The 12355-nt window shown below is 42.7% G+C and overlaps 1 protein-coding gene across 5 annotated transcripts in view; it reads right to left on the bottom strand.

Moving 5' to 3' along the window:
• Nucleotides 1-12355, bottom strand: part of nin (ninein) — a 213367-nt gene continuing 201012 nt past the window's right edge. For 4 of the 5 annotated variants that reach the window (XM_062968703.1, XM_062968701.1, XM_062968700.1 and 1 more), the window contains 2 exons: nt 7559-7672; nt 1-3745 (listed from right to left, as the gene is read on the bottom strand). In XM_062968703.1, the coding sequence (XP_062824773.1) occupies nt 3536-3745; nt 7559-7672 (324 nt within the window). In that variant the 3' untranslated portion in view covers nt 1-3535. Of the gene's footprint in view, nt 3746-7558; nt 7673-10467; nt 11151-12355 lie in introns of those variants that run through there. The other variant, XM_062968702.1, reaches the window with a different exon arrangement.

Raw genomic sequence — 12355 nt, 5'->3', positions numbered from 1 at the left:
TTGAAATACTCGAATCTCCAGAAGTGCAGAAAACAAAGACCAATAAATTCTTCTTAGGCAAAGGAAGCCAATTTCTGAGCGATCTCTGAGCAGGATCCAAAATGACCCTAACAGAATAGAGAGTGGGCTCAAAACTATCCAGGGACAAACGTACAGTATACTTTGGTTATAAAAAAGAAATGTACGGATATAGGATGGGTGGCATATCTAACTTGATAGAATCATAGAATAGTAGAGTTGGAAGAGACCTCGTGGGCCATCCAGTCCAATCCCATTGTGCCAAGAAGCAGGACAATCACATTCAAAGCACCCCCGACAGATGGCCATCCAGCCTCGGTTTCAAAACCTCCAACGAAGGAGCCTCCACCACACTGCAGAGAGTTCCACTGCTGAACAGTGCTCTCTCACAGTTTATTTATTTATTTATTTACAGTATTTATATTCCACCCTTCTCACCCCAAAGGGGACTCAGGGTGGATCACATTATATACATATAGGGCAAACATTCAATGCCCATATACACGTAGAACCGAGACAGAGACAGACAGATGCAGAGGCAATTTAACCTTCTCTTGAGGGGGTGTTCGATTCTGGCCACAGGGGGGAGCAGCTGCTTCATCATCCACTCTGACCGCACTTCCTCATTCCAATGTCGTAAATTAGTTAAATTTGCCTCCCCACTTTTATAAGTGGTACCTTATTTCCTACTTGATAGATGCAACTATCTTTTGGGTTGCTAGGTCAGCAACGAGCAGGGGCTATTTTTTATTTTAAATTGACGGGTGCTCACCCCACCATGGGCTGGCCTCGAACTCATGACCTCATGGTCAGAGTGATTTATTGCAGCAGGCTGCTCACCAGCCTGCGCCACAGCCCGGCCCCGTTGGGAAGTTCTTTCTAATGTTCAGGTGGAATCTCCTTTCCCATAATTTGATAGAATTTGTTCCTTGTCTCCAGGGAAGTAGAAAACAAGCTGGCACCCTCCTCCTTATGATTTCCCCTCACATCTTGATCCATGGCCCTCATCATGTCTCCTCTCAGCCTTCTCTTCCACAGGCTAAACATGCTCAGCTCTTTCAGCCGCTCCTCATAGGGCTTGTTATCCAGACCCTTGATTATTTTAGGTGACCTCCTCTGGACACATTCCAGCTTAGAGTCAACATCTCCCTTCAATTTCAGTGCCCAGAATGGGACACATTGTGATTCCAGACATGGTCTGACCATGGCAGAATAGAATAGAAGGGGAGCATGACTTCCCTGGATCTAGGCACTAGACTCCCATTTATGCAGACCAAAATCCCATTGGCTTTTTTAGCTGCAGCATCACACTCTTGGCTCATGTTCCCCTTCCTCCCCACAAGGACTCCAAGATCTTTTTCACATGTTTGCTATCAAGCCAGGCATCATCCCCTATTCTGTATCTTTGCCTTTCCTTTTTTCTGCCTAAGTGGAGAATCTTGCATTTCTCCCTGATGAACTTGTGTTAGTTTTGGCCAATCCTCTCTCTAATCTGTGAAGATCGTTTTGAATTCTGCTCCTGTCTTCTGGAATATTAGCTCTTCCTCCCGATTTGATGTTGTCTGCAAACTTGATGATCGTGCCTCTTAACCTTCCATTAAGTCTTAGGTGAACGTGAGCCAAGAGTGTGATGCGGCGGCTAAAAAGGCCAATGCAATTCTAGGCTGCATGAACAAGAGCATAATGTTGGAATTGAGGGAAGTTCTAGTCCTACTTTCTTAGACTTTGGTCAGATCACACTTGGAGTAAAACTGTCTCTGGTTCTGGACAAAGCAAGTCAAGAAGATGAAAGATATCTGCGCCAGGCTGTGGCACAGCTGGTTAATAGCCAGCAGCAACAAATCACTACTAAACGAAAGGTCATTAGTTCAAAACCTGCGTCGGATTAAACTCCCGATCATTTAATAGCCTAGCTTACTGTCCACCTAAGCAGTTCGAAAACAGTTGTAGCTGTGAGTAGAGAATTAGGGACCGCTTAATGCAGGGAGGTTAATTTAATTTATGACACCATAAAACTGCTGGCATGCGAAGAGCAAGGAGGAAGTACTACGATCAAAGGACTCGGTGTCACAGTGAATGAAGCAGCAGCTCCCCCTGTGGCCGGAATCAAGCATAACCTCATGATGCTGGAAGCTGGAAAAATGTTAAATTGCCTCTACTGTCTGTCTGTCTGTCTGTGTGTGTGGTGTATGTCTAATAATGCCATTGAATGTTTGCCATGCATATGTGCATTGTGATCTGCCTTGAGTCCCCTTTGGGGTGAGAAAGAAGGGCGGAATATAAATACTGGAAATAAATAAAAATAAAAATAAATAGAGAAGCATGACCAAAATGGTCAAAGATCTGGAAACTATGAATCTTTAGAAGTTGGAAAGTCTGGCTTGGAGAAGACTGAGAGGGGATTTAAGAGCCATATTTAAATATTGGAACAGATGTCCCATTGAGGAGAAGGCAGCAAGCTTTTTTTTAATGCTGGGACACAAAGAAATGGATTCAAATTGCAGGAAAAGAGATTCCACCTAAACATCAGAAATAACTTCATGACAGTCAGAGCTTTCAATAATAGAATCGGCTTCTGCTTTAGAGTCCAGTGCGGTCTCCTTCTCCGGAGATGTTTTAAACATAGGCTGCATGGCCATCTGTCAGGAGGGCTTGGATTGTGTCTTCCTGCCTGCAGAAGGGGGTTGGACTGGGTGACCTCTGGAGGTCCCTTCCAATGATAGGATTGGATGATTTGCTCCCAAAATGGAAATCATAACACAAGCAGAGGTTGGTAGAAGAAAAAATAAATAAATGTCTGGATGCATTTTGAAATAATTGTAGAAAGTTCAATGTGTTTTTGTTTAGTAATGCAAGATTTACCCAATCTGGTTGTTTCACCACAAGCGCATAATGTTATGTGTGAATAAAAAAAACTCAGATGAAGTGTGTCAATCTGCTTTTTTGTGTGGAATACAAACCTGGGCCCGGGCTGTGGTGCAGGCGGAAGAGCAAGCCGGCTGCAACCAACTGCAATGAATCACTCTGACCAGGAGGTCATGAGTTCGAGGCCCCCTCAGAGCCTATGTTTGTCTTGTCTTTGTTCTATGTTAAAAGGCATTGAATGTTTGCCTATATGTGTAATGTGAGTCCCCTGAGTCCCCTTCGGGGCGAGAAGGGCGGAATATAAATGCTGTAAATATTCTTTCCATGTCATGTGTAGCTTTGGCATCAACATTTCTGTGCAAGTAGTAGTAATGGCCAGGGAATTTGTTATTGGAGGTATACTTATGTTTAGTGTTTAAAGGTGCGTCGCACCTCCAGCATCGTGCACTCGTCCTCCAAGCAGTGTTGAACTCTCCAGAGAGAAAAATGAGTTTGCAGTAAGGCATCCAGGATGGAAGTTGAGATCGAGAAGGAACAGCCCTGGCACGGATCCAAGTCTCTAACATTCAAAAGGCAGCGTTTTCTAAAACAGCCGAAATGCCCAGCATTTCATCAATAAAGTGCATGGGATGTGCAGAGTTAGGCAGACGGGCTAAGACCCCAGCTGAACCGTGGACCCCAACGTTGGGGAGGTCAGGTTGTTGACAATCCGGCTGAGGTTGGCAATCTTCTCTTCCAGTAAGTAGTTCTTCTTCTCCACCGTTTGATGCCTCTGTTCCGTCATCTCCAGAGCTTTCAGGAGCTGGGCGTTCTCAACATAGAGGTCTTTCACCATTTCGTCTGCTTTTCTGTTCTTTGTGAGCTGAAATACAGACAACAAGGAGTTGTTGCTTAAGCAGTATAAAATGGGACTTTTCCCTAGCCATTTAGGCTGGGACAAGACCTGGGCATGAATGTTGACCTATGAAGCCACCACGCATTAGGAGTGAGGTATAGCCTAGGCTGCGCATCTACACTGTAGAATTAATGCAGTTTGGACCCACTTCAACTGCTGTGGCTCAATGCTATGGAATTGTGGGAGCTGCAGTTTTAAAAGGCCTTCAGCCTTCTCTGCCAAAATCCATAGCATTGAGCCATCGTAGTTAAAATGGTGTCAAACTGCATTAATTCTACAATGTAGTCACACCCTGCACAAGTGTATAGTCCTCAGCAAGGATTCAGATAGGCAGGTTGTGAAGAGCTATGAACGACTAAGGTTCCTTCAGGCAGGGGGAAATTTTTTTATCCCAAAATTTGTAAAGAATTTGTAAAGAACTAATAACGACTGCCACCAATTTGGAAAGATACAACGACCAAAGACTCAGGGAGGAGACCTTTTCCTGTGTTTTTTTCCCCTTTCTTCTTATTCACTTTAGATGGTAGCATAACTTGGTTTAGAATATATGCGACAGAGGCTTGGATGTTGAAAGAACAATAACAAGTTTATTCAGGCACAGCGCTTAGTGGTTACAATTTTGTTTCTCACTTAGAGGTATTCTTATTAACAGTTACAATACTAGAATGAGGTGAATCAACTCTCTAAAGTATCACTTCTTTTACTTAAAGTAGTTAAAACTGCTTCCTCTGCCACTTTTAGACCGTTTCATCAATGGATCTCTGTAAGTCCAACTGGGATTGGTTCCCAAAGTGTGAAACTTGGACTATCCAGTGACTTCAGACCACAGTCACCCCTGTGATATACTATCACAGATTCTCTGTTCCTTACCAGGACACAGACTACATTAAATAAGTCACCAAACTTATTTAAAACCAACTCAAAATGAACAATTGAGTCTCCTTGATCCCATCAACCTGGAATCAATCTTCCCTGTGCCTCATCAGAGCACAGACTGAGATTTGAACTTCCCTGGTTCTAGCCACCTGAGAACCAGTCTTTCCCTGTAATTTCTCCGATCACAGACTGACTCTTTTAAAAACATTCCCTCCTTTTTCATCCAGATAGCTCCGCCCTTTTCATGCTAGCTTCGAAATAGTTACATTTCTACAGAAGCATCTACGTTTCTATGGCAACCAGCCTCTGAGTGCTGAGATGGCTACTCCCTTCATGCAATAACTATAATGCTTACCCTTTTAAAACATAAACACACAATTAAACATAACATCTGGAAACCAAAATTCATACACAGGTGATTTAGCTGGCAGGGAAAACCCTTTCCACATTGGTCTTTCAGCTGAGTGCTGAGCACCAAGTGCTTAGTAAGAGGCGCTCCACTCGGCACTCAGCTGCAAGCCCTGGCAGTCACGGGCGCTTTGGACCTGCAGACCACACACATACTCTCTTAAAGAGAGTCTCTTTCCAATTTACTGTGTGCTAAAAAATATAGGGGGGGGGGGGGCTTGCTACCCATTTAAAAAGATATTGGAGCCTGAAAAAGAGCCAAGGGTTGCAAAAACAGCATCAGTGAGCCACGGACTGTATTTTCCCTACCCGGACTCAGAGACAGGGATTTATCCCACCAACCCTAACAACTCAAATGAATGTTGGAGAGTGCCTGAGGATCAGTGAAATGGTGAGACCCTCTAGCCCTAAAACTGAGGGGAAGGGGAGCGTGGGAAGCCTTCCCATGTTGGCCAATGGGACGAAAGTTTTCATTCATTTGGACGAAAGAATGAAACAGCTGATTCAGAAAAGCTCTGTTTTTGGAAGAAGCGCTTGAAAACGAAAACAGTATTACTGTATATGCATGTATATGACTAAGTTTCTGTGGGATCACTACTTGTGTATTTGTGTGTTAAGGGAAAAACACCTGGTCAATTACAACTCATAGTTGAGTAATTAGAACAATCAAGGATAACAAGCTTGAACCACTCCCTGAATGGGGTATAACTTTGGGAAATGTTTGTAATGTTTTTTGGGGACTTACTGAATACTTGCTGAGAGGCTACTATGAAGATGCATGAGTTTAATGCAAGGAACTTTATGTGAGTTTTGTTGCTTCAAAGAGACTGAGTTATTTTTGAAGCTGGAGGTTTTGTGTTTTTTTTTTTTTTGACTCTGCTACTTAAGAGTAAATTTTGATTTTTTCCCATTTTCCTGGCTTGTTTTCTTTTGCTCATTGTGGATGCAACAAAGGGCTGGATGATGATGATAATAATAATAATAATAATAACAATATATAATATATATATCTGCCTAGAAGATCAGGGGGCAGAGGACGCTTATAAGTAAAACAAGCAGTCAAAGAAGAACATGCCCTGGCAGAATATGTAAAGCAAAGTGAAGAACCTGCATTGATTGAAGTCAAAAATCAGAAACTCCTCAAAGCACAGCAGACAAAAAATCAGTACAAGAAAGCCGCACTACAAACTAGAGCTGACAACTGGCACAACAAAACATTGCATGGAAAGTTCCTTGACAAAATTGAAGGAAAAGCTGATAAGGAGAAGACCTGGCTCTGGCTCACGAATGGGACCCTGAAGAAGGAGACAGAAGGCCTGATCCTTGCAGCCCAGGAGCAAGCCATCAGAACAAATGCAATTAAGGCCAAGATTGAAAAATCAGCTGATGACCCAAAATGCAGACCGTGCAAGGAAACTGACGAAACCATGGATCATATCCTCAGCTGCTGTAAGAAAATTGCACAGACAGACTACAAACAGAGGCACAACTATGTGGCCCAAATGATCCATTGGAACTTATGCCTCAAGTACCAGCTCCCAGCAGCAAAGAACTGGTGGGATCACAAACCTATATTGATTGTATAATTGGAAAATGAGCATGCAAAGATACTGTGGGACTTCCGAATCCAGACTGACGAAGTTCTGGAACACAACACACCAGACATCACAGTTGTGGAAAAGAAAATGGTTTGGATCATTGATGTCGCCATCCCAGGTGACAGTCGCATTGACGAAAAACAACAGGAAAAACTCAGCCGCTATCAGGACCTCAAGATTGAACTTCAAAGACTCTGGCAGAAACCAGTGCAGGTGGTCCCGGTGGTGATCGGCATACTGGGTGCCGTGCCAAAAGATCTCAGCCGGCATTTGGAAACAATAGACATTGACAAAATTACGATCTGCCAACTGCAAAAGGCCACCCTACTGGGATCTGCACACATCATCCGAAAATACATCACACAGTCCTAGACACTTGGGAAGTGTTCGACTTGTGATTTTGTGATATGAAATCCAGCATATCTATCTTGTTTGCTGTGTCATAATAAAATAATAATAATAATAAAACTTTATTTATACCCCGCCACCATCTCCCCGTGGGGGACTCGGGGCGGCTTACATGGGGCAGAGGCCCAAACAACATAAGGACAAAATATAAGCAGCATAATACAATCACAATATAAAACAGATAAAACAGTAATGCAATAATAAGTCTGGATAAGTCTGGACAGGACTGCACGCAGTTTGTTTTTCAACAAACCTGTAACAAACAGGGCCATACAAATGAAACAAAAAGAAATGGATAGCAATTCTATACAAAAGCACAAGACTAGAAGGAAGAGAATTCCAACTTCTGCAACACGCGGAAGACAAATAGATATGAATTGGACTTGTGCTTGCATAGGTCACTAACACAAAGTTTCAGAGTCACAATGTGTGCCAATTCAGGGCAGCTCTGAGCACTTCTCTGGATTTCCCACCTGTGGGGATGACTCACCTGCTCTTTCAGCTGATTGACTTTGTCTTGGAGAAGGCGCTTGACCAGCCTCAGCTGCTGCTCCACGTCCATCATGCGCCTCTCCATCATTTTGAGCAGCTGCTCCTGTCCGCTCTGGAAAGAATCAAAACCAGATGGAATTAAGACTTTTTTTAAAAAATCCAGTGTCTTGCAATATGAACATGGGCCAACGATGGTCAGATGGGGGAAAGTGATGGGTGAAGAGATGGGAAGAACTCTATGCTACACGGAGACACACAGGTTCTGAAAGAGAAGCCGACACAACAAACCAACTCCAAAAACCTGTGAGCACAATAAAAACATGAGGGACAGTTCTAGGCAAACAGGGTTCCCATTCAGTTCAATGGAGGGCATGATCCATGCACACAGAGGAATTTGGACACAATTGAAAGGATGGTGTTCCATTGAATGGAATGGGAGAAACTCTTACAAGCAGGGAAGCCCATTCTTTCGAGGCGGCGACTCTTCATCAGATTGTCCCGTTCAGGAATGCTTCATCTTTCTGTGCTCAAAATTCTTGGATGCTGAAACCTCATAGGATTTTTTTTTTTGCATAAGAAGAGCCCTATTGAATTGGAGTAAAGAAGGATCTCATCCAGCATCCCATGATCTGAACATTAAATGTCCACAAGTAGATCATAAAGCTGGCGACTCTTCTTCGACAGCTCCATCTCCAATGAACTTAAGGGAGTTTCTTTGAAGATAGCACTGTGCAACATGACTTTTGTTCCTGACTTATAAACATTTCCTAATTGGTTTTATCATAAAAACACGGAAAAGGTTTATTAAAGTACAATAACTTTGTCTTTGTGGGAGGGAAATCCTGCTATAGCACGTTTTGCGGTAGTTTTTCAATGAATCTCTCATCGAGTCTCAACCAATTCAGCCTAGTGTGTGGCAGCCACAAAAACAAAGTTTCTGGAGTAGAACAACCACTTTAACAGTAAGGGCTGCACTATTAAACAGGAAATAACACTTTCAAACCAAGAACAGAAAAACTTTCAAATTATGTTACATGGTGTAATGGGATCTTCCGTTGCCACGTGTGCCTGCCTTCAGTAGGAATAATAAACAGCAGCTGCCATGCGAATCTCTTACTGAGTGGATGTGAACATCTAAATGGGAAGAAAAAAGGGAAGAGCAGATAGGCTTGCTCTTCTGCTTTTTTTTTTATCGTGTCAGAAGCAACTTGAGCACATACTGCAAGTCACTTCTGGTGTGAGGGAATTGGCTGTCTACAGAGACATTGCCCAGGGGGTGTCTGGATGTGTTACCATCCTGTGGGAGGCTTCTCTCAGCTAGAGCTGACAGACTGGAGTTCACCCCGTCTCGCGGATTGAAAACAACAACTTTCAGGTCAGTAACCCAACCTTCAGGTCACCAGCTCAGCCGGCACTAGGGTTTAGCCCATTGTGCCACTGCGGCTCCTCTCTCCTGCTCATCTCCAGCATCCTTGAAAAGCATAGCTCTTATCAGTTTGGACACCAAAATGGACAAGTCATTTTGGAATAATCCTGTGAAGTCTCTAAAAGATTCAGCACATTTCTGTTTACTTCTGCAAGGCTTACCTTGTTGGAAATAGCAACCCTTCTTCAAGCCTCCACTGGTTATTAGTTATGTATATTATTAGGATTGTTTACTGTATTATGTGTGTGTATTGGTATGAAGTTTTCCTTAGCTCTGTGTTGTGGTAGGGGCTGCCGACCATATGATCAGATCTGGGCTTGTTCAGGACTCAGACTACATTTTTAAAACAGTTTGCTTTCAGACTTCAGTAGAAACAGTACAGTTTAGAAGTTGGTTGTGTTGGTGTATTTTGGTGTAAGGGTGAAATGTTGAATCAAGTGTTTTGCTGTTGGGTTTTTGCAACTGTGTATTCCGGCATGCTTTCCAGCAGCACACGGGTTAATGGCAGGCCAGCTTGAATGATAGCCTGCCTAGCCAATAGGTCAAGCCTTCTGGTCTCAGAAGGGCAGACAGGAATGTGGAATGTGGGAGTTGCTGGCAGCAGATAAGAGCTTTGCTGACTATCGGCAAAGAGAGAGGACATGCTTTGCCCTTGCTAGGGAAGCATGGGTCCTATGAGCAATGGACTTTGTAGCTGTATATAATTGTATATAATAAAGTCTAGGAACCGCTGTGGACAGCTGAATTATGACTGTGGTGTCATTTGTCGGTGCTGCTTAGCCACATGCTTAAGTGGTCTGACGGAGGATAGACTGATAAGAGGCCTGGCTCACCAATAAATCAGGGTGGTTCGGAGTTAATTAACCCCCCCGAGAGGTTGCTTACTCTATTGTGTTCATATTATTAGGATTGTTTACTGTATTGTATATGTGTGTATTAGTTTGCAGTTTTCCTTAACTCTTTGTTGTGGGCAAGGCTGCAGACCACATGATCAGATCTGGGCTTGTTCAGGACTCAGACTCCATTTCTGAAACAGTTTACTTTCAGACTTCAGTAGAAACAATAGTTTAGAAGTTAGACAAATAGTCGTATTAGACTCTCAGACCAGAGAGATGCTTTAGATTATGGATTGTTGATTCTAAGAAAGATGCCCTGTGTTACCTGCACAGAGAAACTACTTCAAATCCTATTTGTAACAGGATTGATATGCAAAGTACCTATATGCTGAATACATAAAGTTTGTGAGTAAACCAACTATGATACTTTTAATGAAGTCTACTTATTTTGTCTCTTGAGAGCATTAATTCTACAGTGTAGATGCACCCGCAACGTGTCGAGTAAGGGCTATAGCAGGCATGGGCAAACCCCGGTCGTTCGGGTGTTTTGGACTTCAAAAGTCCAAAACACCCGGATGGCCGAGCTATATCCTAATGAACACCACAGCCCTGTTCATTGGCGAGACAAAGAGACACACAACGGCATACTTAAAACGTGTATTTTATTTGCCCAGTCTCAGCCAACAAAAGTGTAGCTCTTTCCCCATTTAAAAAGTATGTTGTATACAATACATCTCGTACAAAAACCCTTTGTATAAATAAGCCCAGTTTTTCTTCTTCGGATCCAAATATATAAAAAATTAGTACCCCCTTTTCTGTTTAAAAATAGTTATTATACCATACCATTTGAGAAGAAAACAAAAATAGTGTTTCTCTTTCCATATTTCCCTCCCCCGGATGCGCCATTATTAAATAACATAAATTAAAAAAATAGTAATAACAATAAGGAAGAGTTGACGAATCATAACGAATGTTAAAAAATAATAATAATAGAGAGCGCAGTGTGTGATTCTCCTTTTCCTGACACACACACATGCGCGTGCAAAGATACGGACACGGACATAGAAATTCCGACACAAATAAATAAGTGGGAGGGGGAAAACCAAACCATAACACTGGAGGAGAGGCTTTAAAAAATAAAATAAAGTGGGTCTCTCTTTTTTTAAATTAAGCAACAGTAACGACAACAAGGACGACAAGATAAAGCGATTTGATCCCTGGGTTTCTCAGCTTATGCCAGTTTTGGGTGAGTAAGGAATGAGGTGTCAGAGGTGGCCAATCCGGCGGTAGGAATCGGCATGCAAGGACCGCTGCTCCGGAAGAGAGGCCTGGGGAGAGAAAGGCAAGGAGGACACACTTCACCCACAAGTCTCCGGGAGAGAAGTCAGTACAACAACAACAAAGAAGAGCACAGCAAGCGCTTAGTAATGTAAACAAAGCAGCCATGGCAGCAGCAACACAGGTGCAAAAACTGAGTTGTTAAAAAGGAAAGGGAACCATGCAAAACATGGGCGTGTGGTCTTAAAGATTAGCGTTGGCTGTTCAGCAAAAGGCAAGCAGAGTTATACGATGGCTTCAAACAATACCTGGGCTGTGGCGCAGGCTGGTTAGTAGCCAGCTACAATAAATCACTATGAGTTCGAGGCCAGCCCGTGTCGGAGTGAGCACCCGACAATTAAAATAATAAAAAATAGCTCTCCTAGTTGTTGACCTAAGCAACCTGAAAGACAGTTGCATCTGTCAAGTAGGAAAATTTAGGGACCGCTTATGCAGGGAGGCTAATTTAACTGATTTATGACACCATAAAAATGTCCAGCGGTGTGCGTGCTGGAAGATGAGGAAGTAGTGTGCTTTTGGAGAGTAACTACCATATACTTCTTTTTTGTTGCTCCCCTCCAATATCTATCCTCTAGACTGTACCACTATCTTATGACCCTGTTCTCTGTGGTTTTTATTCTTATTTCTTTCTCACCCTGAGTTTTAACTTAGTGTTCATGTGGCCCGCCCTTGTTTTTTATTGCTTCTCTGATTTTGTGTTGTAATGTATATTATTATCTATTGTATTGTTTAATGTGTTATGATGTGTTGTTCTTTTATATTTTGTTATATTGTATTGTTCTAGGCACGGCCCCATGTAAGCCGCCCCGAGTCCCCGTTGGGGAGATGGTGGCGGGGTATAAATAAAGTTTTATTATTATTATTATTATTATTATTATTATTATTATTATTATTATTAAGTATTCCATCATTGTCACAGTCTATGATGAAGCAGCAGCTCCTCCTGTGGCTGGAATCGAGCATACCCTCACAAAGCCATGTTAATGTTTTTGTTGTTTTAGTGTGAAATGTTCAATCAATTGTTACTGTTGGATTGTGTGTATGTGTTCTGGCAAGCATTCCAGCAGTCCAGGAGTCAATTACAGCCAGCCCTGATTGATTGCCTGGAGGGCCAATAGGTCAAGACTTCCGTTTCAACTACATGGACGGAACATTCGTCATGAACTGTGGAATGCAAGGAGGTGCCTGCTTGCAA

This window comes from Anolis carolinensis, chromosome 1 (assembly GCF_035594765.1).
Source record: "Anolis carolinensis isolate JA03-04 chromosome 1, rAnoCar3.1.pri, whole genome shotgun sequence".
Lineage (NCBI taxonomy): Eukaryota > Metazoa > Chordata > Lepidosauria > Squamata > Dactyloidae > Anolis > Anolis carolinensis.
Note: the sequence above shows the minus strand (reverse complement) of the source record. Positions and strands in the feature narration are given on the sequence as shown.